General features: G+C 35.4%; 1 protein-coding gene across 1 annotated transcript; it reads left to right on the top strand.

The window, feature by feature from the left end:
• Positions 1–1,332: 1,332 nt before the first annotated feature.
• On the top strand, positions 1,333–9,095 carry LOC132759586 (uncharacterized; the record flags this gene model as incomplete). Its single annotated transcript, XM_060751401.1, has 3 exons — positions 1,333–1,513; positions 6,372–6,528; positions 8,304–9,095. Coding segments are annotated over 3 exons (1,130 nt in total), but the record flags the coding sequence as incomplete, so codon positions are not given.
• Between the last annotated feature and the right edge of the window lie 7,014 nt (positions 9,096–16,109).

Consider the following 16,109-nt stretch of genomic DNA (forward strand, 5'->3'; position numbering starts at 1 on the left):
CTTATTGAGGAGAAATGTTGTGCGCAAGAATGATAACTCTTCCCTATACAATTTTTGAGTTATTGCCCTTTGTTGTTTTTTTCATGCTATTTTGTCCAGAGCTTATCTGAAAAAAGTATTTGAGGTATCATCTTGAAACTTCATAGGTGGATGGATCTCATTGAGGAGGAGTGCAGTGCTAAAGAATGATAACTCTGCCCTGCATTATTTATGAGTTATAGCCCTTTGTTATTTTTCAAAATTAATTTTTGTCCAGAGCATAACTCAAAAAGCCTTTGAGATATCAAAATGAAACTTCACAGGTGCATAGATCTCACTCAGGAGGTGTGCACTGCACAAGAATGATAACTGTACCTTTTATAATTTTTGAGTTATTGCCCTTTGTTATTTTTCATACTTAATTTTTCAATTCAATTTTTTTCTCAAAAAGTATTTGAGGTATCAACTTGAAACTTCATAGGTGGATAGATTTTACTGAGGAGGGATGCAGCACACAAGGATGATAACCTACCCTGCATTATTTTTCAGTTATTGCCCTTTGTTATTTTCAGCCATCAGTATTCACATAGGTTTCAAATCTGTAATCACTATAGCGATCAGTTTTCATTACCAAAAGACCTCTTAAAATGGAATTATTCTGCTCTACTACATATACATTCTTCCAATGAGCAAACACATTTGGCGGGGGATGGCCATGTTGACATGGCTCTTGTTATACATTAATGCAACTTTTGAAAATTCTTAAATTAAAAGTTTGCATGTAACGTTAATCTTCAAAACAACTAAGGTATTTGCCTAACACTTCATACATGTTTGTGGGATCATAATTAAAGATAACTTTCTAAGGCCAATAACTCTTTCATCGATTTTGACCGAATTATGACCTCTTTTTAACTAAGAAAATATTTAAGTTTTTTGTGCATTATCGATCTTCATAACTATTGAAGGTATTCACATGAAACTTAATACATGTCTTAGGGATCATACTTGGAGAACACTATCCAATCATACTGACATTAAATTATTATAAATGAATAATGGCCCTTTATGAATTGAGAAAATTTTGGTTTAAGTCTTGCTTGCATCATTAATCTTTCACAAGCTTACTGATTGTATTCATATGGAACTTAATTCATTAATTTTGAATTGAATTGTCACTAAGACATGTAAGAGCAAAAACTGTCTTTGATTTTAAATGAAATAAGGCCCTTTATGAACTTAATGAGATCCAAGACTCATAACTATTTCATGTAAATTATATGTATTTACTCTGAATGAAATCTTCATCTTTGTTAATTCATACATTATCCAGGCTTTTATTTTACTATTAAGCACTGAGAATAGTCGAGTTTGCTGTCCTATCAACAGTTCTTGTTTCAATTGCAGAGAAAGAGAGTTTTGGGGCATTAGTACAGCTGAAAGATGCCTGTCTTCATGTTAAAATATGTAACTATGTGTCGCCATCTGAAATACATCTTCAACTTGTCCAGACAGATAAGACTGCTTGTCAAGAGTAAGTTTCTTCAGGACACATACCTAAACAGACCTTAAAGTATCAACAAGAGGATGGGTTTTAATCCTAATAGCAGGATGTCTCCAGATTCATGCTTATTATGCCCCCCTTTAAAGAAGTGGGTATATGACTTTGCATTTGTCTGTCGGTGGCCAAAAACTAAAGAACCAAGGCCAAATCAAGGCATAAGCACTTAAAACTTGGTATGGGGATTGTTCATGACCAGTAGATGACCCCCATTTTGGGGTCAAATGTCAAGGTCACATTGACCTTGTAGGTAAAAACTGTATCGGATCAATAACTTTTGGGTCCTTGGCCCTCAATCTTCGTAGGTACATTGGTCTTGGCCAGTAGATGAGCCCTATTGATTATTGGGTTATGGGGTCACAGCTCTGGGTCACATTGACCTTGTAGATAAAAACGGTTTCCAATCAATAACTTGACAATCCATAGACCCTTGGTCCTTAAACTTTGTAGGTACATTTGTCATGCCCAGTAGATGACCCCTATTGATTTTGGGGTCAAGGGGTCAAAGGTCAAGGTTACATTGACCTTAAGGTGTCTGTTGCAGGGTAGTTAAGGTTGTTTACTTTAAACCACTTGCCCCTGACCGCTGTGGGTTTGAATTCCGACAGGGACTTTGGATTCTTTCATGTAAGAAAGCTATCCGGCTAGCTTAAGGAACGTTGGTGGTTCTACTCATGTGCCTGTTCATGGCTTAAATAATGCACAGAAGGGCATCTGAGGGCTTCCTCCAACAGTAAAAGCTGAAACATTGCAATATGACCTATACTGTGTCGGTGTGACATAAAACCCTATTAAACAAACAAAAAACACATTTACTTTGTAGGTAAAAATGGTTTCTGATCAATCATTATTGGAAGACTGCTTCTGACAATAACTTTAGATTAATTCAAAAAAAGAAGAGTGGTAGCTTATGTTCTACTCTCGATGGCCTCCTATACAGTCAGATACCCTATCTGACATTGTTACAAGACACTTGAGCAGGTCTCGAACAATGTTTAGTTTGGTTGATGGATAACTAAATGTTTGAATTCATCATCTTGAGAGGATTCAAGATCATAGCAGTGTGGAATAAAGACTAAACCTTTGTGTTCTACTGATAAAAAGGTTAAACATTAAAAAGCCGGGCCTGAACATAAATTAATAATATTCTTAACTAGTTTCCTTTCCTGGTTTCATATTGGCTACTATACACTAACCCATATGTTCAATCTTATTGATATAATTTCTACAGAATAAATCTTTTATTATGCTCCCCGAAAAATTTCGGGGGAGCATATAGTCGTCGGGTTGTCCTTCCGTCCGTACGTACGTCCCGAATTCGTGTCCGGCCCATAACTTTGTTATTTGAAGTCAGATTTTAAAAATATTTCACAGAAATGATCACCATATTGAGACGACGTGTCGCGCGCAACATTTGGGTCGCTACCTTGAAGGTCAAGGTCACAGCATGACCTTGCAGCAAAATCGTGTCCGGTCCATAACTTTGTTATTTAAAGTTTGATTTTAAAAATATTTCACAGAAATGATCACCATATTGAGAGGACGTGTCGCGCACAACATTTGGGTCGCTACCTTGAAGGTCAAGGTCACAGCATGACCTTGCAGCAAAATCGTGTCCGGTCCATGACTTCATTATTTGAAGTCGGATTTTAAAAATATTTCACAGAAATGATCACCATATTGAGAGGACGTGTCGCGCACAACATTTGGGTCGCTACCTTATAGGTCAAGGTCACAGCATGACCTTGCAGCAAAATCATGTCCGGTCCATAACTTTGTTATTTGAAGTTTGATTTTAAAAGTATTTCACAGAAATGATCACCATATTGAGACGACGTGTCGCGCGCAACATTTGGGTCGCTACCTTGAAGTTCAAGGTAACAGCATGACCTTGCAGCAAAATCGTGTCCGGCCCATAACTTCCTTATTTGAAGTCAGATTTTTAAACTATTTCACAGAAATGATCACCATATTAAAATGGCGTGTCATGCGCAACATTTGGGTCGCTACCTTGAAGGTCAAGGTCACAGCATGACCTTGCAGCAAAATTGTGTCCGGCACATAACTTCATTATTTGAAGTCGGATTTTACAACTATTTCACAGAAATGATCACCACAATGAGACATTGTGTCGCGCGCAACATTTGGGTCACAACCTTGAAGGTCAAGGTCACGGTATGACCTTGCAGCAAAATCGTGTCCGGCCCATAACTTTGTTACTGGAAGTCGGATTTAACAACTATTTCACAGAGATGATCACCATATTGAATCGACGTGTCGCATGCAATATTTGGGTCGCTACCTTGAAGGTCAAGGTCACAGCATGACCTTGCAGCAAAATAATGTCAGGCGCATAACTTTGTTATTTGAAATCGGATTTTACAACTATTTCACAAAAATGATCACCATATTGAGACAATGTGTCGTGCACAATTATTTGGGTTGTTTTTACACTTTGAACTTTGTCTGTGACATAGCTCTGACACAACAAGAGGTAAACCTTCCTGTGTCCAAAACCTATTCGGGGAGCATCACCCGGTTCAACCGGCTCTTGTTAGATTTGATACCTCCTTATAATGGCTGAGGAGTTGCCTTTAATGGTTGAGGCATTCAAATTGTAGCCACATTTTATCCCTGCATGATCATTAGAGGTAACTTAATTGGTTTGAATAACTAGAATCAATGCATTAGTCTTAGCTCCAGTAGGTGAGGTGGTATTGACCCCTGGTGTTGCATAAAGTTTGTAACACTCAAGGTTTGCCAAAATTATCTTTCCTGTTTCAGCACCACATGACAAAAATTGTGCACCATCAAACCAAACAAACACTTAACATTGAGCTGTTTATGCTTGTATTTACATTAAGTTCATCTGTAAATGAATTTGTTATGCCCCCATTTCGAAGAAAAGGGGGTATATTGCTTTGCACTTGTCGGTCCGTCGGTCCGTAGACCAAATGGTTTCCGAGTGATAACTAAAGAACCCTTAGGCCTAGGAACTTCAAACTTGGTATGGTGATTAGTCATGACCAGTAGATGACCCCTATTGATTTTGGGGTCAAGGGGTCAAAGGTCAAGGTCACATTGACCTTGTAAGCAAAAACGGTTTCCGATCAATAACTAAAGAACCTTAAAGGCCTAGGAACTTCAAACTTGGTATGGTGATTAGTCATGATCAGTAGATGACCCCTATTGATTTGGGGTCAAGGGGTCAAAGGTCAAGGTCACATTGACCTTGTAAGCAAAAAACGGTTTTCCGATCAATAACTAAAGAACCTTAAGGCCTAGGAACTTCAAAAACTTGGTATGGTGATTGGTCATGATCAGTAGACGACCCCTATTGATTTTGGGGTCAAGGGGTCAAAGGTCAAGGTCACATTGACCTTGTAAGCAAAAACGGTTTCCGATCAATAACTAAAGAACCTTAAGGCCTAGGAACTTCAAACTTTGGTATGGTGATTGGTCATGATCAGTAGATATGACCCCTAATTGATTTTGGGGTCAAAGGGGTCAAAGGTCAAGGTCACATTGACCTTGTAAGCAAAACGGTTTCCGATCAATAACTAAAGAACCTTAAGGCCTAGGAACTTCAAACTTGGTATGGTGATTGGTCATGATCAGTAAGACCCCTATTGATTTTGGGGTCAAGGGGTCAAAGGTCAAGGTCTCATTAACCTTGTAAGCAAAAAACGGTTTCCGATCAATAACTAAAGAACTTTAAGGCCTAGGAACTTCAAACTTGGTATGGTGATTGGTCATGACCAGTAGATGACCCTATTGATTTTGCGGGTCAAAGGGGTCAAAGGTCAAGGTCACATTGACCTTGTAGGTAAAAACGGTTTCCGATCAATAACTAAGAAGCCGCTTAGACCTAGGAACTTCAAACTTGGTATGGTGATTTGTCATGACCAGCAGATGACCTAATGATTTTGGGGTCAAGGGGTCAAAGGTCAAGGTCACATTGACCTTGTAGGTAAAAACGGTTTCCTGATCAAATAACAAAAGAACCCTTAGGCTAGGAACTTCAAACTTGGTAATAGTGATTGGTTATATCCAGCAGATGACCTCTACTTGATTTTGGGGTTAAGGGGTCAAAGGTCAAGGTCACATTGACCTTGTAGGTAAAAAACGGTTTCCGATTAATAACGAAAGAACCCTTAGGCTAGGGACTTTAAACTTGATATGGTGATTGGTCATGATCAGTAGATGACCCCCCTATTGATTTTGGAGTCAAGGGGTCAAAGGTCAAGGTCATATTGACTTCTTAGGTAAAAAACGGTTTCAGATCAATAACTAAAGAACCCTTGAGGCCTAGGAACTTCAAACTTGGTATGGTGATTGGTCATGACCAGCAAGATGACCCCTATAGATATGATATTGGGGTTAAGGGGTCAAAGGGCAAGGTCACATTGACCTTGTAGGTAAAAATGTTTCCAATCAATAACTTAAGAACCCTTAGTCCTAGGAACTTCAAACTTGGTATGGTGATTGGTCATGACCAGCAGATGACCTATTGATTTTGGGGTCAAGGGGTCAAAGGTCAAGGTCACATTGACGCTTGGTAGGTAAAAACGGTTTCCGATCAATTAACTAAAAACGCTTAGGCCTAGGAACTTCAAACTTTGTATGATGATTGGTAGTGACCAGCAGATGACCCCTATTGAGTTTTGGGTCAAGGGTCAAAGGTTAAGGTCATGAACTAGTAGATACTTGATAACCCTTATTAATTGTTTGATCACTGGGTCAGAAGTCATGCATAATAACCTTTTACATGACTAATTGGCTGCTGATAGGGGGCATACATGTTTTACAAACATATCTTGTTTATTTACAGGCTAATGAAGAAAATGCAGATGACTTATTGGAACACTAAACCTGATAATATGGTCAAGTGGGAAGTGGGTTGGTTTTGTGCTGCCTTTCTCATGTCTAAAAACATTTGGTACCGTGGTAAAATCACAAATGCAACTCCAAAGAAACAAAGCTTTCAGGTATGTTCAGGCTTTGAAAAATTTATTTTACTTATCTAAATAGGCTTGTTTTAAAATTAACAAATTAAAAAAATAGTTGCAACCTTAAAAATTGCAAGTGAATTATTATAATAGGTGAAATGATAACTACTTCATTCAGATGATTATTATGCTTTTGTGATTTGGACTTTATTGTCATATTTTAACTTTGTTAATTCAGTTTAACCTTGTGCTAGGCAGTATGGATGGTAGCTGGTATTTACCACTGCAGAGCATATTGCCAGTGTTTTTGATTTAAACATTTTGGGGCAGAATTATGGCCCTTTGTTGTTTTTTTCTTTAAAAAGAAATAGAGAAATACACTTCTGTGCGAAACTCCTACATTCTCAAGTGATTGTAGAAATCATGTTTTGTGGCATTGCTGCATTCTTGTTAGCTCACCAGAGCCGGAGGCTCAGGGTGAGCTATTAGTATCAAAGGGGGATACTCCGTCGTCCGCTGTCATGCATCAACAATCGTCTTTTTCTCTGAAACTGCTGGGCAGATTTACTTCAAATTTGGTCTGTAGCATCCTTGTGACAGTCACACTTGAATCTGCTCGTGTCATTTCACTTGGCCCCTTTAAGGAGTCAACAGAGCTGAAAATAGAAAAACCTTTAAACATCTTCTACTACAGAACTAATTAATGGGTGATCACCAAACCTTGTATTAAGCATTCTTGGGTAATCTTTTATCAAGTTTGCTCATATTAATTTGATTGGCCCCTTTTAGGGGTCAACAGAGCTAAAAATAGAAAAACTTTTAAACATCTTCTACAACAGAACTAATAGATGGATGATCACCAAACTTTGTCTGTATCATTCTTGGGTAGTCTTTTATCAAGTTTGCTCATATTAATTTGATTGGCCCCTTTTAGGGGCCTCTAAAGCTAAAAATAGAAATACCTTTAAACATCTATATCAAGAAAACTAATTGATGGATGATCACCAAACTTTGTCTGTAGCATTCTTGGGTAGTCTTTTATCAAGTTTGCTCATATTAATTTGATTTGCCACTTTTAGGGGTCAACAGAGCTAAAAATAGAAAAACCTTTAAATGTCTTCTTCTATAGAACTAATTATAAATGATCACTAAATTTTGTCTGTAGCATTCTTATGTAGTCTTTTATCAAGTTTGATCAATTTAATTTGATTGGCCCCTTTTAGGGGCTGCTAAAGCTAAAAATAGAAATACTTTTAAATGTCTATTTCTACAGAACTAATTGATGGATGATCACCAAACTTTGTAGCATTCTTAAGTACGCTTTTATCAAATTTGCTCATATTAATTTGATTGCCCCCTTTAGGGGCCACTAAAGCCAAAAAGAGAAAAACCTTTGAACATCATTTCTTACTGAAATAATTAATAGATGATCACCAAACTTTGTAGCATTATTAGGTAGTCTTTTATGAAGTTTGCTCATATTAATTTGATTGGCTCAAATTTAATATCAGAAAATATTGACAATGGATAATTTCCAACACTGAAAAGCAGTTGTTTCCGTTTAGCGAATCAGGGTCATCATGGCCCTCTTGTTTTAATTTGTTAGATTGTAAAACAGTTGAAATGAAAACCAGAAGAATAAATAATTGAGGTATAATATATTACTATTCAATCTATTTACAAATTTAAACACAGAATATTTTTTGGTTTTCTTAGCATTTATTTTCATATGTTTCAAGACAAATATCCAAGTGTGTCTGAAAAGTATGTAAAATTATGTTGATATACTCTTATTGTATGATATCCATCTCTAGGTGTTTCTGATAGACTATGGAAGTACACACATGATTTCTGAGCATAATTTACGAAGAGTTCACAAGCAGTTTCAGACCATTCCTTGCTTGTCTTTCTGCTGTAAACTGTCTGACTTGAGGCCAGGAAACAGTAATTCTGACCCGAGGCTAGGAAACAGTAATTCTGACCCAAGGCAAGGAAACAGTAGTTCTGACCCAAGGCTAGGAAACAGAAATTCTGACCCAAGGCTAGGAAACAGTCATTCTGACCCAAGGCTAGGAAACAGTAATTCTGACCCAAGGCTAGGAAACAGTCATTCTGACCCAAGGCTAGGAAACAGTCATTCTGACCCAAGGCTAGGAAACAGTCATTCTGACCCAAGGCAGGGAAACAGTAATTCTGACCCAAGGCTAGGAAACAGTAATTCTGACCCAAGGCTAGGAAACAGTAATTCTGATCCGAAGCTAGGAAACAGTAATTCTGACCCAAGGCTAGGAAACAGTAATTCTGACCCAAGGCGAGGAAACAGTTGTACTGACCCGAGGCTAGGAAACAGTAATTCTGACCCAAGGCTAGGAAACAGTTGTTCTGACTCGAGACTAGGAAACAGTAATTCTGACCGGAGGCTAGGAAACAGTTATTCTGACCCGAGGCTAGAAAACAGTCATCCTGACCCGAGGCCAAGAAAGAGTAATTCTTACCTGATGCCACAAAACAGTCTTATAGAGTGGCCATCATCAACTATCATGATAGTTAGAAATACTATACAGAAGAGGAATATATTTCTAGAGAAGAAGGTAATGTCTTGTTAGCTTTAAATAATTTTGTCTAGTATAAGTTATATACAGTTTTGTCTAGTTAGCTATATGCGGTTTTTCCAAGTTAGCTATATAAGTTTGTCTAGTTAGCTATATACAGTTTGTTCTAGTATAATCTATATACTGTATGTCTAGTTAGCTATAAACAGTTTGTTCTAGTATAAGCTGTATACAGTTTGTCTAGTTAGTTGTCTAGTTAGCTATATACAGTTTGTTCTAGTTTAAGCTATATACAGTTTGTTCTAGTATAAGCTATATACAGTTTGTTCTAGTTTAAGCTATATACAGTTTGTTCTAGTATAAGCTATATACAGTTTGTTCTAGTTTAAGCTATATACAGTTTGTTCTAGTTTAAGCTATATACAGTTTGTTCTAGTATAAGCTATATACAGTTTGTCTCTAGTTAGCTATATACAGTTTGTTCTAGTATAAGCTATATACATTTTATCTAGTTAGCTATAAACAGTTTGTTCATGTATAAGCTATATACAGTTTATCTAGTTAGCTATAAACAGTTTTTTCTAGTAAAAACTATATACAGTTTGTGTAGTTAGCTATAAACAGTTTGTTATAGTATAAGCTAACCGGGTATATACAGTTTTCCAAGTTAGCTATAAACAGTTTTGTTTAGTAAACTATATTCATAATGCATCCAGTTTTCTATCTACAGTTTTTCCAAGTTTTGTCATGTTTGCTGTAGAAAGAGAGGTATTTTAGAAATTTTACATAATTATATGAGTCAGTAGATCCAATATGTAAAATGTGCAAAAATAGGTTAAAAGGGACTGAATGAGTGCATGTTGGTACAAAATCTGCTTAATCAATAAGCACATTCATGCCAGGTATACAAGAAAATCATCTGTATGAAATTCAAATATAATGTTGTTTAATACAGCTGATGGTGAGAGTGTAATGTGGGTGTTTACTGAACCACATCTATATTGGTGACATACAATTCTAATATTGCAAGTACTTAAAAGATGTATGACAAAAAGCATTAGTCAAACTATATAACAAGTTTATTAAAAGCTGTTTGATATACATGTACTTAAGAATATAATTATCATCTTAAACAATGTGTATATTGCATTCCTTGCAAACAGTTTGTAGATGTATAATATAATACATTTTTTCCATACAGTTTGTAAATGTGTATTAAATGTTTAATATGTTCCTTCTGTACAGTTTGTAAATGTGTGATAATTTATTCTTTCCATACAGTTTGTAGATGTGTGTTAATATATTCCTTCCATACAGTTTGTAGAGGTGTGTTAATGTATTCCTCCCATACAGTTTGTAGAGGTGTGTTAATATATTCTTTCCATACAGTTTGTAGAGGTGTTTAAATGTATTCCTTCCATACAGTTTGTAGATGTGTGTTAATGTATTCCTCCCATACAGTTTGTAGAGGTGTGTTAATGTATTCCTTTCGTACAGTTTGAAGATGTGTTTAAATGTATTCCTTCCATACAGTTTGTAGATGTGTGTTAATATATTCCTTCCATACAGTTTGTAGAGGTGTGTTAATGTATTCCTCCCATACAGTTTGTAGAGGTGTGTTAATGTATTCCTTTCGTACAGTTTGTAGATGTGTTTAAATGTATTCCTTCCATACAGTTTGTAGATGTGTGTTAATATATTCCTCCCATACAGTTTGTAGAGGTGTGTTAATGTATTCCTTTCGTACAGTTTGTAGATGTGTTTAAATGTATTCCTTCCATACAGTTTGTAGAGTTGTGTTAATATAATCTTTCCATACAGTTTGTAGAGGTGTGTTAATGTATTCCTTTTGTACAGTTTGTAGATGTGTTTAAATGTATTCCTTCCATACATTTTTTAGAGGTGTGTTAATGTATTCCTCCCATACAGTTTGTAGAGTTGTGTTGATGTATTCCTCCCATACAGTTTGTTGAGATGTGCTAATGTATTCCTTACATAAAGTTTGTAGAGATGTGCTAATGTAATTCCTTCTGTACAGTTTGTAGAGGTGTGCTAATGTATTCCTTCCATACAGTTTGTAGTGTGTTGAAATGTATTCCTTCCATACAGTTTGTGGAGCTGTGTTAATGTTTTCCTTCCATACAGTTTGTAGAGGTGTGTTAATGTATTCCTTCCATAAAGTTTGTAGAGGTGTGTTAATGTATTCCTTCCATACAGTTTGTAAATGTTTATTTATGTATTCCTTCAATACTTTTTGTAGATTTATCCTAATTTATTCCTTCCTGTTAAGATTCATTCGGCCAGCCAACTCTGTCACCTAAATAACACATTGTGGTTACTTCTGGACATATGGATGCTTGCTTAGTCTATTTAAGACACAGAGAGTGGCTAATAGATATCATTTAGTTGTTGATACACCTTAGGACAATTTGAAGATCTGAAGAAAATTGTCTTTGTTGTTGTTTGGGAGGCTACAGCTGCTAATGTACATCATGCTTGTTTCATTACACCAACATACAGCATATGGTTCCCTGTTGGTCTTCACTGCTACTTTTTCTTCTGAACAATCCCCTGATACTTCCTTTATCATGTTGTTTCTCCAGTCACAGACAAAGAAATTTTCACCATTTGACATTGTTATACCCCTTGCTTCACCTTTACTAACATATTTACACATCACGTTACACTGCCAGTCTAACTTAGTTACAGTGTTAATACTGATGTCAGATACATAGATGCAACTTTCACATGTTGTGACATATCCTGATTCTTTAAAAATAGTTTCATCTTGAACTGTCCCAAGGATAATGCCACTCATATCAAGTATCTGAACTTTTGCAGGACTGGAAAATGACACGACCATTTTGTCTTGGTAACAGCTAACGCTCACTGTACAGTGTCCATGAAGGTTGAGAGTGTGTCCCTTGTTGAGTGTCTTGCTAGAAGCTGATAAAAACAGAAGTGCACATGAAAGAGTAACAACAAGTTCATGCTTAGAAACAGATGTTATATCCGTGGGTGTTTCATCCAAGTGAATCTCGTCTATAACAGACTTCTTTGTAATATCTACCATTTTGATAGCATTGTTACCTTGGTCCACAATTACAAGAAGATCAGGAGTAAGGAGGGCCATTCCTGTTACAAAGCAAATTGATTGATCTTTGAATGTTTTAACGCAAATTTCACCAACATTTGCACTCTTCCTGGATTTGGCACGACAAGGGGCTTTCGAAGGACGTTGTGGTCTAACTTGTTTAGTTTCCCAAGATCCAAGGAACTTTTCTTCATGAAGTAGGCTTTTAAGATCTTTGTTTGGCTGAAATTTGTACTGCTTGACATCATTTGCTGCTATCTGTAAGATAGTTTCCTTGTAATCTTGGATCATTTGTTCCGCCAATTTGATTTGCATGAACAGTCTGTCTGCTTGCATTTGCTTGTTGAGATGTGGAATGGTATCTAACCATGGTGTTAGAAATTTAGTCACCTCTTCACATTTTGTTTTGAATTTTTCCAGATTCAAACTGTTCTCCTGTTGGATTGCTTTAGCAATAGTTTCAGTTTCACTTTCTAGTTTGTCTAGCCTCTCATTGATTTCTATCCGGAACTTTCCTTAAGTCTGCCATTTGCATCTGTCAAAGATTTGTCCGATTTTTCAATCATTTTCTGCAAATATTCAAACTTACTATCAAAGTCTTTTGACACATCTTCAATTGCCTTCAAGATATCTTGATATTCTTTGCTATCAATCATGCTGGCAGAGATTTCAGGGATATAGTGAACTTTGCATGAAGTCCTAGGGTGGTCCATGGTAATACATACATGACACAGTAAAGCTTTATGATCATGGCAGAAGAATTTTATCATTTCTTTCTGATGACGTGAGCATAATGTTGTGAGGGCATCGGCCTGGCTGCCAGTTGCAGAGATAAAGGTTTGGGGCATGTTGCTTTTCTCAAGAAGGATGTGGTCTCTAGACAGAGTATGTCTTTTGTGTAAATTGAAACATGTTTTGCACAAATGTTCTCTACAGTCTGTACAGAAGCCAAAAGCTGGCATTCTTGGTCCATCATGGTCACATGGCTGGCAGTATATTTTAAAATCTTCATCAGAGCTGGACAGCAATTCTGTGTTTTCCCATTTTCCTTGAACAGCCATTCTTTTTACTGAAATATATATTTTAAAACCAGTATAATAATTTCTTTCAAATGAAATAGCATATCTCATCTGAAGGCCAGATACCTACAATTATATTGATATTATCGACATCGGTCTGTTCTAAGTTCCATCACATGTCTACAGGACTCTAGGAGGAAAGTCAGGAGTAATGGTCCTTTGTTTTCAGGGTGCTTTTTTAATGTGCCTTATTGAAAGTTTTCCTTCATAAGTTTTAATTTTTTGTGTTAAATTTTCAATCCTAAAGGCACATTACGTCTCGAAGATAAATATAATTTACTTTCTTTAGAAAATGCAGACATGAATATTATAATATATAAATGGTTTTAGAGCATGTTACAATTGCTTTACATGCTTATCACCTGAAGAAAGAAGTGCTGAACATAAAATTATTTGTCATAGAATTAAGAAATTGTAAACAAAGTAGTATGTTGACTTCCATAATAAATTCCAAATCAATATAACTATGAATTTTGCTAAAAAGCAGCAAAAACAAAGATGGTGCAGGTAATTGGCCAATAAGTTACTTTTTGGAGTCTATATCAGGACAGCAAAAATAAAAAGCTTTTCTGAGCCAATAAATGAGCATTATTATTTGTTTTTTATTTTTTTTTAAGAATATTTTCAACTTATATTGGAATTAACTTGGTCAACAACTCCCTGCATTAAGGTACTATTTGTTTAAATGTAAGCATAGGCTAGACTGAAATACCATATCTGTTTTTTGTAATTTTACTATCACTGTATTCCTAGAAATTATTGAAAGTTGCGCTGTTTACCATCATGGTCCCAAACATGGCAGGAGAAGTAATTCTGTTAGGATTTTATTAATTTTGCCCTTTTTGACTTGAAACTACAGTTAAAATTTTTCATTCTTGCTCCACTTGTTGACCTAACCATTTGATATATTACTTTGGAAGTTGATCTTATGTGCCATCATGAGCCTATCTGTAAGCAAGAGAAGTACTCTGTAAAATGTTTCTTGATTACTTAGAAATTCCTAGTTAAAGTCTTGGTGTGCCCTTAAACTGTCAACTTCAACCACTTGTAAGTTTAAATATATGTCCCATCATTTATCAGTCATTATGTATTATGAAGTTCTATGATGTAATATGCCTAAACTTTGTACCTGATCCTAACTGATAACCCCCATCGCTGTGGCTCGAGATCCCGACAGGGACTATGGATTATTTCATTTGAGGAAAGCTATCCAGTAGCTTGACGGAACGTCGGAGTTCTACCTCAGGGTCCGTTCGTGCCTGAAATAAGCCGGAGGGACACCTGAGGTCTTCTCACCCTAAGCTTGGAACGTCCGATTATACTATTACTTGTCGATGTACGGTGAAAACCCCAAAACAAAAATCAATAAGGTTAAAAATATCGATTGCAAAACGTGGTACTGTTTTAAAATATCCACTATTACAGATTAAATAAAATAAAAAATATGTGTTATTTACAGCTTTTATACTTTGAATGAAGTAATTTCCACTGCTAAATGGAAGGTTTTTTAAATTTTTAAACAAGTACCAAATTTAGAAATAATAACTACAATGTATATGGATAGTCCTATTTGGATTACTGTTTATTTTTAAGGATCAAAACTTTATTTAAATCAAAAGATAGAAGGTCAATCATAAATCACATGATTATTTGATTTAAAATGCAAATTAAAATATTTTCATATCTGAAGGCATTTTCACTTTTCTGGTATCAAGAAAATAAGGTCAGAATGGTATCTTATATCTTACGTATTAAGTTTTTCATCTGTAAAATTTAAAGAATTTTTTTTATCAATATCATATGCCTTAGTTTTGTTTTTTGTCTTGTGGTGAATAGAGAGAACGTATTTAGTGTGGTAATAGTTTGTCTACGCAATAACATCCTTATGAAAAACACGAAATATTGTTTATGCAAATGTTTCTAGGAATACAAATATATTCGAGATCCTTATCTTGAGTTGGATGGAGAGTGATATTTTTTTTTCCGCTTGCACTTGTTACATTAAGATGCATGCTTTACAATATTTTCTTTCCCTCTTTTTGCACTAATGTTACATTTTAACAGCCAGAGCATTAGCGTTATTTCTTCTCTTATATAAGTGGGTAGTGTCTTCTTGGTAATAAAATTCATTTGCAGATAACAATTCTATTAATTTGATTGTTAGAAATAAAGGTTTGTCACATTCACATAGGCCAATCAAAAATTGAAAAAAACTATATATTAAACTCAGAGACATAGATAACTTTTTTTTTTCACTTTTTTGATAGGGCATGAGTGATTTTTTCAATGGAGTATATAGGAGACTGCTTATCTCTGTTATCTACATCTCTAATAGTCTGTCATTTGCACTTAATTAAGGCACACCATATTACATTTGTTAATCTAATTTATCTCATTTTATTGTATGTTTTACTTTTACTGTTAACAGATGAACTCATTATGTAAGTTTAAAATGAAAGTCATTTTGACCACATCTTGCAATGAAGATATGTTTATTGAGGAATGACCTCATTATTCTTGTCCAAGATTCTTTGAATAATCATTACAGTTACTGGTTTCCTAGCAGTTTCCGGCCTTTATCATTTTTATCCAGTAAATTGTCTATTTCTATCAGTTAAGCATCTCTGTTACTTTATCAAACAGAGAAAACATTTTACATGAACACAGCAGTTAAAATTTTACAGTGATTGATTAGTTTTTTAAGTTTTGCCTGTTGTTTAAAGTTACTTAAGAGAACTTGCAACATTTAAAATAAACAGTTCTAGTAAATCAGATGAAAAAGGTTGGGAAATTATATTTTATTTTAAAAAAAAAACAACAACAAAAAACATCTTAACATTGCTTACTGGTACTGAATTATATTCAAAATAAAAATAGTTTAAAGAAACTGCTATA

The sequence above is a fragment of the Ruditapes philippinarum genome, unplaced genomic scaffold, assembly GCF_026571515.1.
Source record: "Ruditapes philippinarum isolate M1 unplaced genomic scaffold, ASM2657151v2 ctg11029_1_1_1_1, whole genome shotgun sequence".
Taxonomy (NCBI): Eukaryota; Metazoa; Mollusca; class Bivalvia; order Venerida; family Veneridae; genus Ruditapes; species Ruditapes philippinarum.